Genomic DNA, 12,774 nt, shown 5'->3' with positions numbered 1-12,774 from the left:
AACACTTCTACAAGGTGTTCTGTGCTAGCATTTCCTATCCTGTCCGAATTAGTTCTGATACTGCAAGTGGCAATTCTTGCAAAGTGTATAAGTGTAAAAGCGAAGAACAATAAATACTCGCGTGACATGCCCAAACAAGTTATATCTATATAAATATAAATTGGATTTGGGCGTTGGATTCTCGTCTGTATCTACTTCTTCCGGTTCAACTTCTAAGGTTTCTAACGTTATATCTATATAAATATAAATTGGATTTGGGCGTTGGAATTGAGCTGTGTCATTTACCATAGCATTCATTTCGTGAGTATAGTTTATTTTTCATTGTTTTTCATTTTGTTTTCTTAAATCTTCTCCTTATTTTTCAGTGCAATTGGAGGTGGGATTGAGCTGTGTCGATTGATCTGCATTTGAATTGAAATATTTCGTCCAAATAATGCCTCGCAGAAGAAGAAGCTTAGGTCGTCGTACTTGCGAAGTGGAAGCAATGCGTCGAGTAATTTCAAATCAAACTGGGGAGGAACGGACAGACTGAGCCACAGCAAGGTGTGGCCAGGCACAGCTAGTTTAATAATATATTTCCTAATTATGATGTTATTTAGTCTTAAATGAGATGAGAAGACAATCACGAATAGTGAGCATGTATGATTCTGGGATATGTGGTTATGGCATATTTCAAGCATGATACTACACAATCAACTGAAGAGACTGAGGAAAACTATGGAAAGCCTCAATCAGGACAACCTAGTAAACCTGTATGTCACCTGTGTTCCTGTCACACCAACCTGCTTGGCGCATCCTCAACATTTATGCAAACATAACATAAAACTCAAAACACTTAGGACTTCTGCTGAAGTCAGAGTAGCTGTTCCACTTTCCTACTTCCACATTAAAATAAAACGTCTAGTGTTCTTTGCACATACAGGGCCTTTAGAGATTGCCAGTAAAAACAATTACCCTACCGTGTGGAGTTATATCATATTTATAGTTTCATGTCAACAATAATCACCTAAAGATTTAGCATCTAAAATATGTTACTATTAAAAAAACACATTTCAGCTCATCTAAAGGATACAATACCCTGACAAAGAAGACCTGTCACTATAACCCTTTCATGAAATACTTTCTGAAGGAACACACACATACCTGTTCTCTCAACGAATATTGTTCACAAACTGTTTTAAACTTTTTAGTCATTTCAAGGTTGTCTTCTCTAAGTTTCGAGTTTTTCTCATTATTCTGCTGCATTAGGGCTGTAATTTCATTGAGGGTAGTCTGGAAATTGGCTGACACTTCCTTTCGCCTCTCTTCTTCTTCTCGGATTTTCAACAAACTCTCATCCTGCAAGATGTCCTTCCTCTTAAAGACATATCATAAATTGAATATGGTTTCAAATTGAAGTACTGTATAATAAGCCCTGTGAGATATTCCATGAAAATAATGTAATTCAGCTTAAACCACTGCCTGCTGTGTTGTACCCATGTGAGAACTGGTCTATATTTCATGGGAAGATCATAAATTAGAAGTGTCTGTAAACACATTGCTACAGAAAATACTGTACTTCACATCATAATTCCAGTTCCATCATTTTCCATAGCAGAATTTCGGAAACTATAACCTCTCCCCCCCATTAATAATATGTGTGTGTCTACACACTCACACAGGGTGTAACTGAAAGGTGTGGATGAACTTTGGGCACAAGTTCCAAGTACCAAAACCAGAAAAAATGTCCATATCATCATGTAACTGGGAACATTTAATTAGTGAGTTATGGCTGATGAATACTATGTAGACACCAGCAGCAGTTCAGCATTAAATTGTGGGCAGGGATTGTTGGTGACTGCCTGGCACGCCCACATGTTTTGCCACATCAGCTTACAGGCAACCACTACTGAGATGTCCTCTTACACCATCTGCCAAAGACACTGGAAGAAGTATCAGAGGCAGAGCATGAATGTGGTACATGCATGACAGTGCTGCAGCACATTTTAGCTATTCTCAGTAACACACATGTATCATAACTGATGGATAGATAAAGCAGGACCCACTGTACAGCCTCCACCCTTGCCAGATTTGAATCATCTGTATTTCAACCTGTAGGGGACTCCTAAAAAGCCTTCTGCATGCAGCTCCTGTTGACAACAAAGAGGAACTTCACCATCATATTATGGATGCCTGTCGGACTATCCACAACTATCCATCTCTGGATGTGCTGAGGTGTGCACTGATTCTCATGGAGGACATTTTGAGCTCTTATTATAAATGTACTCTTTCGGCTTTAACTCACAAATTGTACAAGGTGGTTCAAATATGACCAGGACTGATTTTTTTTTAAACCAAAATTGCCAAACACTTACTTGCACTTGTCAGTCTTCAACGTACTCCCCTCCGGAGTCAACACATTTTTTCCAATGTTCTGGAAGCATTCTGATGCCCTTTTCAAAAAAGTTTTGTGGTTGGCGGCGTATCCACTCCCGAACATTCTGGGTGACGGCGTCGTTGTCCACAAACCGCATGCCTTGCAAGTCTGATTTGAGCCTTCCAACAGGTAGAAATCACTTGGTGCCAAATCGGGACTGTATGGCGGATGTGTCAGAAGGTTCCATTTCAGTTTCCAGAGGGTTTTCATTGTTGTTTTGGCCGCATGGGGGCATGCATTGTCTTGAAGGAAGACTACCCACTTTCCACCTCTCTTCTGCTTGGATCGGATCTTTTCCTTCACGTCTGTTGTCAGAAGGTCTGAGTAATAAGCTGCATTGACTGTTCTGGCATCTGTCAAAAAGTCTACATGGATAACCCCCTGCCAGTCCCAGAAGAACGTTGCCATTACTTTTCCTGCCGAACGGCTCCTCCGCGCTCTCTTGGGTTTGGGAGAACTGGTATGCCACCACTCACGTGATGATTGCTGGGACTCGGGAATGAAGTAGTGCACCCACGGTTCATCGGTGGTCACTATAGACTTCAAAAATGCATCACCTTCATCTTCAAAGTGCTGTAGGAGACGACTGGCAACTTGCATGCGCACCATTTTGTTCACGTCTGTCAAAGTGCGTGGTACCCACTGTGCATTCACCTTACGATAGTGCAGGTGTTATTTCATGATGTCTTCTACACTACCAACACTGATGGACAGCATTGCTCCAAGTTCCTTGATAGTGATGCGCCTATTCTCATGAATAAGTGCATCTGCACGATCAATGTTTGGCTTGGTGACGGATGTTCACGGCCGACGATCATGCGGTTCATTCTCCACGCGCTCTCTGCCCTCTCTGAAGCACTTACACCACTCAAACACACGGGTCTGTGAGAGACACTCTTTCCCATACTGTTGTTGGAGTATGTGGTGAATTTCAGCAGATGGGACGTTTTCTCCAACGAGGAATTTGATCACAATGCGTTGTTCCACGCTCCGCAGTACCTTCTGTTCACTTATCACTCTAGCAACTTCCAGACAGGACTGAACAGGTTCTAACCCTAACAGGATGGAGGGTGGATGTTGTGACTTCACTCTCTCAAGGTCGCACAGCTGCTGCGCGGTGCGGCTTGTTTACAAAAAAAATCAGTCTCGGTCATATTTGAACCACCTAGTATGTTTTGTGACACCTGCTGATAGGGACATTTTTTCTTGCTTTGGTATGTGGAACTCATGCCCAAGGTTTGTCAGCACCTTTGACTTACACCCTGTATATACAGGGGATGGACAAAAATATGGAAACACCCAACAAAAAAGAACACATTACCATAACTAATATAGTGTAGGGCAACCTCTGGCTTGCAGAACTACTTGCAGTCTCCTTGGAATGGATAAATAGAGGTCCTGTATGATATGCAAGGGAATCTTGCACCATTCTTCCTGAAAAACATGGTAAGTTCTGTTATTGATGATGGAGGTGGATAGTGCGCACGCAGATTGCTCTCCAAAACAGACCACAAAAGCTCAATAATATTGATATCTGGCGATTGTGGGGGCCATGGCAGACGTGACACTTCATCTTCCTGGACGATGTGAGCTATGTGAACACAGGCATTGTTGGCTTGGTAAATGGTATCACCATTAGGGAACAAATTTTGCACCATGGGATGGACCTGGTTGCCCAAAATGGTCACACAGTCGTTGGCAGTGACGTGACCTTGCAGGGTAATGATGGGTCCGACAGAATACCACGATATGGCTGCCCATACCATGATCGAACCCCTGCCATGTTTCACTCTTGGCAGTAAACAATCTGGATCATAAGCTTGGGATGGCATTCTCCAGACGTAAACTCAGCCAGAAGTCAGAAAGAGTGTGAAGGTGGACTCATCCGACCAAATGATTCCATTGCTCCATAGTCCATACTGTCCTCTTAGTGCCATTTTGATCACTGATGAGTGGCTTTGGAATTGCAGCTCGTCCAGAAATACCCTGCTTGTGGAGTTCCCTTCATACTGTTTTGGTGCTGAAAGGGTTTGTAAGCGTGACATTCAGTTCAGCAGTCACTTTTTCAGCTGTAGTCTTCTTATTTTTTGTCACAATCCTACGCAATGTTTGTCTGTCTTGATCACTCAACACACATTTCCATCCACACTGGTGTTTATCGGACACAGTTCTTTCAGTCCTCCTGTATGCGGTTATAATCTTGGATGCTGTGCCTCGCGAAACATCAAAAACCTCGTCTACCTTGGTTACAGAAGCACCCACCATATGGGCCCCAACAATTTGCCCACGTTTGAATTCTGTTAGCTCTGACGTGATGCATAAAAAATTGCACAGAACACTGTCTTCACAACAAATGAAGCTTGCAACGTATTGCGGAGGTTGTATAGGTAGTGGTGTTGGGCAGATAAGAAAGTGTGACCTACAAACGTTGCTAAAATAAACACTTCAATTCAGGCATGCATTTCACGAGGTGTTTCCATATTTTTGTCCATCCCTTGTATATATATCTGTGTGCACGTGCACGCATGTAAGTAACACACTCTTATGCATGAAACATGATATTAACAAAGAATTTGTCCTCAGCACGTGACAAGGACAGCAGCAGGAACTTAAGGAACAAGCATGAAGGCACTGTAATATGGCAAGCTCATTCTTTGTTATGTTACACAGCAAGCCTTCTGCAAGCATACACATGCAACTGATAAGACCCTATAATGCACATAAGAAACAAGATGTGCAAACAAAGACCAGGTCTGGGATTCAATAACGTGACTGATGTTTCATATCATTTAAAGCTTATTATTTTACCAGCATTTAGTGAAAACATGCGAAGAATGTGATGAAGTTCAATAAATATAAGAAGACTTGGACTGATAATTTATCTTTCGTTAACCTGACTTCCTCATTCTGGTCCTAGCCAGTTTTTGTGAAAGGGCAAATTTGTGAATGATGGATTGAAATTGCTGTGAAACAAAGCAATGACTAGTTTTAAGGTATTATCAGGGCTTCAGCCTGAAAGATTTAGCTGAACCATAAGAAACCTTTGTCAGGATAGCCTGAGTCTGACAGTCTGAGATTTGAACATTACATGTCCTGAATATGATGTGTCACTGAGTTGTGATCTTCTGCATAAATCTGACTTTTAGAGATGGATCGTATAGGGAGTTAACATTTTTATGGCATGTTATTTCTGTAAATGAAATAACAAAGGTTTTGATCATAACATTTTTCGAACAAGTGTATGATTAAATCATGGTAACTGAATCTAAAAAAAAAGAGTGAGATTGTAGGAAGATCATGATCGGAACTTCCAAACAGACAAAGTATATTTCATAAATAGGAACTTCCATTTAACAAATATCTTCCTACAGAACCTAAAGGGTTCTGACGATGGTGTATAAGACCCAGAATTACTGGGTTTCTGGACCTTGTCTATTGTCTGGTATTCTACATACTAGAAAGCACATTTCAGAAAGTAACTATAAAACAATGTTTTGGAAAATGGATCTGTTTCTGTCCTCAGGTGAGGGGGGAACACACTTATTTTGTTGGGTCAAATAAAAAGACCTAACCTCAATCACTTTCTAAAAGACTCTACAGACTAAGTGTCTTCTTTCCCCCCTTCACCTGAGAATGGAAACTGATCCAGTTCCCAAAGACAAAAAATAACCTTAATCACTTTGTAAGGGACTGAAGTAGGTGTCCTCCCACCCCTCACATGAGGATGGAAACAGATCCAGTTCCTGGAAAGTAGTGTCTTCTAGTTTCTAGATTAATGGATGATGGACAAAGTCCAAAAACCTAGTAATTCTGAAATATCTTCTTCAGCCCCTGTAGACCAGGGTTCATCAGCCATGTTTTGGGTTGCAGACAATTATAATGTGCATAATCTATACTGCAGATCACATGAATCAAAATAAAGTTAACTGAAATAATTAGTGTTTATTCATACATTCAATGCCATCTCATGTGCAACTCACACTAAAACTGGTGATGTGATCATAAAATTAGGAAAACGTACCAACACGAGGTGTTATCAGAAAGTTCCCAGATTGTTATTGTTGTAATTAACTCAGTGAAAGAAGATGAGAGAAGAGGCCAAAGTCACACTTCCAAAACCCTACTGCATCAGTCTGCCACGTGACACCACACCGTGAATGCACACTGTTTTCATACGAGTGCTATTTTGACTTCATGTTTTGTTCTGTCTGTGACTTATGGCAAAATTGAGCAACATGTCTGCATCAAATTTTGCGTGAAGCTAAGTAAATCTGCTACTGAAACTCTTGAAATGTTTTGTGATGCTTTTGGAGAATATTCTTTAATCTGGGCAGTGGTTTCCAAATGGCATTCACATTTCAAGGCCTGTGGAGTGTCAGTTGAAAGAGACATACGTTCAGGGCAACCAAGCACCCGCAAAATGATAAACTATGTTGAAAAAATTCAAGAACTCATCAAAGACCATCACTGAACAATTAATGAGCTCACAGACATTGTTGAGATCAGTTATGGAGACTGACAGGAGTTCATAACAGAAATTTGAACACGAGATGCACTGCTCCTTCATCACAACACCACGCCTGCCCCCACGTCCCTGAAAACCACAGAGTTTGGTTCTAACAATAACATGGTTATCGTTCCCCATCCTCCCTAATCACCAGACTTAGCCCCCCTGTGATTTTGCTTTGCTTCCAAAATTGAAAATGAAATTGAAGGGACAACATTTTGAAACAGTGTCTGATATCCAAAGGGAATTGCAAGTGGTACTTGATGGCATTAAGAAAAATGACTTCCACGGTGCTTTTGAAACATGGAAAAAATGAAGGGATCACTGTATATGTTCCCAATGAGACTATTTTGATAGAGATGGAAGCCAAAATTGAGTATGTCAGGGCAGCATTTCTTTTTTGACCTAGTCTGGGTACTTTCCAATGGCACAAAAGTGAATCAATCTCTTCAATAATTTTAATGCACTTGATGACAGCCAAATCAGCTGAAACATGTTGTGCAAAAGATATGTTAAATACATACCACTTGAAAAAACTGACAGCTTTAAAATTTTAAAACTCTTGGTGCGAGTTGCATGTGAGATAGCAGTGAATATATGAATACAGTGGAACCTCACTTAACGAGTAATTCGCATAACGAGCAAAACAAATTGTAAAAAAATGACTCGCTTAACAAGTGACATTTCACATAACGAGTGACGAGAGGGGAAGTCCCGGATTGTGCGCTTGCTACATCAGTCTGTGTTTAGCACTCGTTCCGCTAGCATCTTACTGTCGCTTGTGATCATACATTTTTCCAAACTTGTGTTCAGACATACTATTTGTGATTTTCTTTTGTGCAAAGTTTAATAACCCTTGCAAAAATGTTCCCAAAGAAAAAGCCGCAAAAAGACAGCCATAAGAGAATAAAAATAACCGTAGAAATGAAACGTAAAATCACTGAAAAGCGAGAACGAGGTGTGAGCGTGGCTGATCTAGCATGCACATACAATTGGTCTACATCAACGATTTGCATGATTTGGAGTTGCACTGTGTTTCACAGCAAGATGTTGTGGAGGAGAGTTTGTCAGAGGAGGAGGAGGTAACAGCAAATCAACAATCTTCTGGCGCGATAAGAGAAATGCTGAAAGCATTGGAAACTGTTGCATCATACATTGAGAAGTAGTGGCTATGCGTGCTACAAATTTATTTAATGATAATACTGTGTTGCATTTTCACCAAATTTTGAAGCATCGGCAAAAACAAATATCTCTAGACAGCTTTCTAGTAAAAAAGAATTAGATATGTATCATAAATAATAAACTAATTATTTCATTTTTTTTTTCTTTTTTTCCTGCAAATCGAATTCGCATTCCAGGTTGCTTCATTCCGCATAGAAGAAAAGATGAAGATGATTCACGCTCCTCCACAATGTATATATAACTTTCTTTGAATAAACATTATACATAAAAATTTTTTAGTTTTTTTTGGCATGGAACACATTATCGTATTTTACATTAATTTATATGGGAAAAATTGTTTCGCTTAACAAGTGTTTCGCATTACAAGTAAGATTCTGGAACGAATTATGCTTGTTAAGCGAGGTGCCACTGTAAAAAGTATACACAGTGCAACAGATGCTACAAGACAACATTAGGAAATGATTAGATTGTGAACAGCTTTGCAGCTTGCATTCTCACATAGTAATTTTTCCAGACATTCTTCTGGGATACTCACAAAACACATAACGGTACACTTAAAAAGTAAAGTTGTCACTGTACTTTATTAATTAAGTACGTAAGCAGAAGATGAAGATGTAGAGGGAAGTGGAGTTACAGGTCCACCATTCTTGACCTCAACACCTAGATGGAGGTGAGTGGTCTGCTTCACACCCCAGCAATTTAACCTGGGGGAAATAGCCCTTGGTAGCCACCAAATAGGAGGCTAGGTTGGCCACAGAGCTGGCATGGATGCTGCCTGGAACTGAACCCTGGCTGTCCAGCCCATAGCCTGTCATTGCACTGAGTGAGATATCCCAGCTCCATAAAAACACCCAATAAATAATAGTTATTCTTCTAGAAAATGTTACCAATATTTACACCAGAAGCCTTCAATTAACCTTTAAACATCAGACTTTTGAAATCGTGGTAGCTTAAGCTGGCCAGAGATTGTTTAAATGCCCACTTCTGGTGCGTGTTTAAATGCCTGTTGAAGTTCTGCATTTAAATGTCTGTTCCTGTTAGGGCACTTAAACAATTTTAAGTGTTGTGTTTCAAACAGCTGTACCTAACACAATTTTTATGATAAATGGACGGAATTAACTTTGTTTATATCAGCAAAGAATATAGTGTCACACAATACAATAACACAAGATTTGAAAATTTTTATGCAAAAGGGTTATACTCTATTTTCAATTTTTTTTCTTTTACTTTTAATGCATACTGAAAAAATGGTTTTCTGCCTATTTGCAGAGTTGTTCTGCATTATAAAATCATTCCTGCTTGTAACACTTGATATATTTTCCCAGTGCCTGGTACCATAAAACAGTTGGAAGCAATAAAATCATTTGGTTCTCTGCTGGCAAGTTTCATGTCTTTGTTACAATCTTCAGATTTTTGAAACTTTTAACTAAAGGACAGAAAAATGAAAGTATGGCTATTCAAAAAAGGCTAGAGGGAACAGTCTGATGGTCCCTACTTCAGTGCTAAGCTCTTCCACTGAAGCTGCAAGATCTTATTGCCCTTTCTATGGTCACAGACAGTTACATCGTGGTTGAGATACAGCATGCATTCTGTTTTCTGTGCATTCAGAGTGAAACTGAATACTGCAGTTTCATTTCATTATACAATAGCAGTGTAACATTGTTTGCAAAATGATGAACCTGAAAGGCAACCGACATTTGATTCTGATTCGCACTGCTGCACAGAAGAAGATAATGATTGGTGTTACGAAGATGAGGATGACAAAGAACTCGTGCAATCATCATCATCATCATCATCATCATCATCATCATCATCATCATCATCATCATTATTGCAGAATCTGCATTAAAAATATATGTTCAATAAGTACTGACTCGAAGATGAGTTGGGGCATAACTCATATACTCTTTTTTTGTTGTTGTTCACTTAGGTAGCAATTTAATTCTTGTATTACAGCTTTACTCAGATCTGTCTGGTAGTTACTATATTTAAAAATAAATATTTAGGATTGTGCATTCGCTTCTACTAGCAGTTAGCAGTGCATGCACACACTTCCACTAGTGGTGTTTAACCTTTATCGAACGAACGTCATCATATGATGTCGTTAAAAGTTAGGGCAGCTCTCCAAACATCATCATATGATGTCACAGATTCCACGCGTGTAAGTTTTTTTTAAATGAAATTAAAAATATAAATTGTTGTTCTATTTACATGATTTTTGGTCACCTCCTTGATAAGGAGATAGCCTTCCTTCCTGCATGATCTAATGTAATCTAGCGACGTCATATAACGTTAAAAGTAAGGCCAAATTGACGAACGACATCATATGATATCGCGCATTCCACGCGTGTAAAGATTTTTTTAAAATTAAATTTAAAATATAAATTGTTGTTATATTTACATGATTTTTGGTCACAACCTTTATAAGGTGACAGCCTTCCTTCCTGCATGATCTTATGTAATCTACCGACGTCATATGGCCGAACGACCTCATATGATTTCGCGCATTGCACACGTGTAAAGATTTTTTTAAAATTAAATTTAAAATTAAATTTTTGCTCTACTTATGTGATATATGTTCACCATCTTCATGAGGAAACAGCCTTCCCTCCTGCGTCATCTATGGTAATGTGGCCTTCGTATGGTACTGCTGAAAACATTCCGAAATGCAGAGTCCGACCTCGCACCTCACGCACTTCGTACGAACGCTAGACCGCTTCCCACGCGAAGAACACACGACACCTCAGTTGCAATTTAGAGGAAGCAGGCCAGTGATGTCGACGGGCTTCCTCTAATCATTTTACTAACGATGACACGGCAGGAGGTCGACCAATGGACCTTTGAGGGCAAGGTGAACCCCTTTCAGCTTCTTCCACCATGTTGCACACAAGGGCGAGACGAAAGTCTCGATGTGACAATTTCGTGCCACAGGATGACAACAAGATGAAGCTGTTCAGAATTGTCAGATCCAGGAGATGGAAAAATAGTTTATTTGTCCATTTCCAGGTCCGATGACTGATGCTGTAATTGTTTGTCATTCTGTCCGCTTTGTCGACATAACCCATGTGCGTGTTATAATCCACAACAACTGATGGTTTGATGGCATTTCCGTGCTCATCACAGAAACTGCCTTCTCCTGGAGGACAGTGCATGTTTGTCAGTATGTGTACGTCACGTTTGTCCTTCCAAACTAGTGCTGTCAAGTTCTGTCTCACCCTAACACGAATGTCTCCTTTCTTCAGTCGAAATTGTCTTCGTCGAAAATCGTCAGACCTTCCGATTAGGTCTGACTGTCCCACAGCACGTTATGTCCTTTGTCATCAGGTTGTCAAACAAGTCTGGTGACGAAAAGAAATTGCCCATGTACAGTTTGTGACCTACGCCCTCAATACGCCTGCATAGGTCCCTAACTGTAGCATGTGTCGCTGTCACGTCTTGGCTGGCATGTTTCCTGTCTTTTCCTAAGTAAACCTTCATGTCATAGGTATACCCAGTGGCGTCACAAATTTTGAAGATTTTGATTCCGAAATGTTTGTGCTTCTTAGGAATGTACTGTCTAAAAACCACCCTTCCCTTGAATTTAACTATTATTTCGTCTATGGCCAAATGTTCGGAAGGGTTATAATATTTTTTATATGCGTCATTGAGAGTGTCGAAGATGGTCCGAATTTTCCATAGTCGGTCATAATTGTCAACATTCCTGTCAGTTTCTGTACTGTTGTCTGCAAAATGTAGAAAACGAAGAATGTGAAGAAAACGGTCGCGTTTCATTGTGTTAGAGTAGAAAGGCGTGGCAAATTGTTCAGCAGTCGACCAGTAGTCCTTTAGTGTGTCTCTAATGTCATTTCCCATTTGAATGATTATTCCTAGAAACAGAAACATCTCGGATTCAGTTACATCAGGCCGCGGAGATGGTCCGTCTTCAAGTCTGTCTAGGTATTGGTGATAGTACCTATTCGTCTCTTCCACCAGCAGATGGATAATCCCCGCAAAGTACAGCATGAAAACGCAGAGAGGGGTGGAATCCTTATTCACGCGTGGAGCTGCAGTGATATTTATCCCCACAGCTACACCGGAATAATTATTCACACCTCTCCAGCCACACTGGTCTGGCGGTCCCCAAGTTGCCGACGAAGGTGATGACCCTTCATCCGCGGAATCAGAACTCCAACTTTCCTCGCCACTGTCAGAATCGGTTGAATAGCAGTCCGAATCTGTGTCATTAAACAGCTGTTTCTCAATTTCAGCATCTTCCATACGATGTCGTCATGTGGCCGTGGTGAATTATACGGCTCTCTAGCAGTGAATGGTTTAATGCCAGCACAGTGCTTAGACCACGACCAGAAGCCATAAATCACGCCCACACATACAAAAATCTCATTCACATCTTGGCTGAACTGAATATCTGCTTCAAAAATGGTTCATGATGTCATGGGTGGCTGACCTCATATTGCGATGTTTCAAAATCGTTACAAACACAATGGTTTGACTGCAATGAATGAACAAATGACCGATCTGGCAACACCATATTCTGAGAATGTTCTCCTGTGTATTTCTAACAGCGAGCGATTTCAGACGCCCACAGTCGTGCATACCGAAATGTCTCATACGATAAATAAGCTTCAACAAGAGATAGGCATTGTATGTGAAGCCGCCACAAGGACTTACA

At 40.3% G+C, this 12,774-nt stretch overlaps 1 protein-coding gene across 3 annotated transcripts in view; it reads right to left on the bottom strand.

The window, feature by feature from the left end:
- LOC111870237 (alpha-taxilin) overlaps positions 1 to 12,774 on the bottom strand; it is a 95,022-nt gene that overhangs the window by 40,964 nt on the left and 41,284 nt on the right. For all 3 annotated transcript variants that reach the window (XM_023862347.2, XM_023862348.2, XM_023862349.1), the window contains exon 5: positions 1,144 to 1,338. In XM_023862347.2, the coding sequence (XP_023718115.1) occupies positions 1,144 to 1,338 (195 nt within the window). The remainder of the gene's footprint in view (positions 1 to 1,143; positions 1,339 to 12,774) is intronic.

This window comes from Cryptotermes secundus, unplaced genomic scaffold (assembly GCF_002891405.2).
Source record: "Cryptotermes secundus unplaced genomic scaffold, Csec_1.0 scaffold45, whole genome shotgun sequence".
Classification (NCBI taxonomy): Eukaryota; Metazoa; Arthropoda; class Insecta; order Blattodea; family Kalotermitidae; genus Cryptotermes; species Cryptotermes secundus.
Note: the sequence above shows the minus strand (reverse complement) of the source record. Positions and strands in the feature narration are given on the sequence as shown.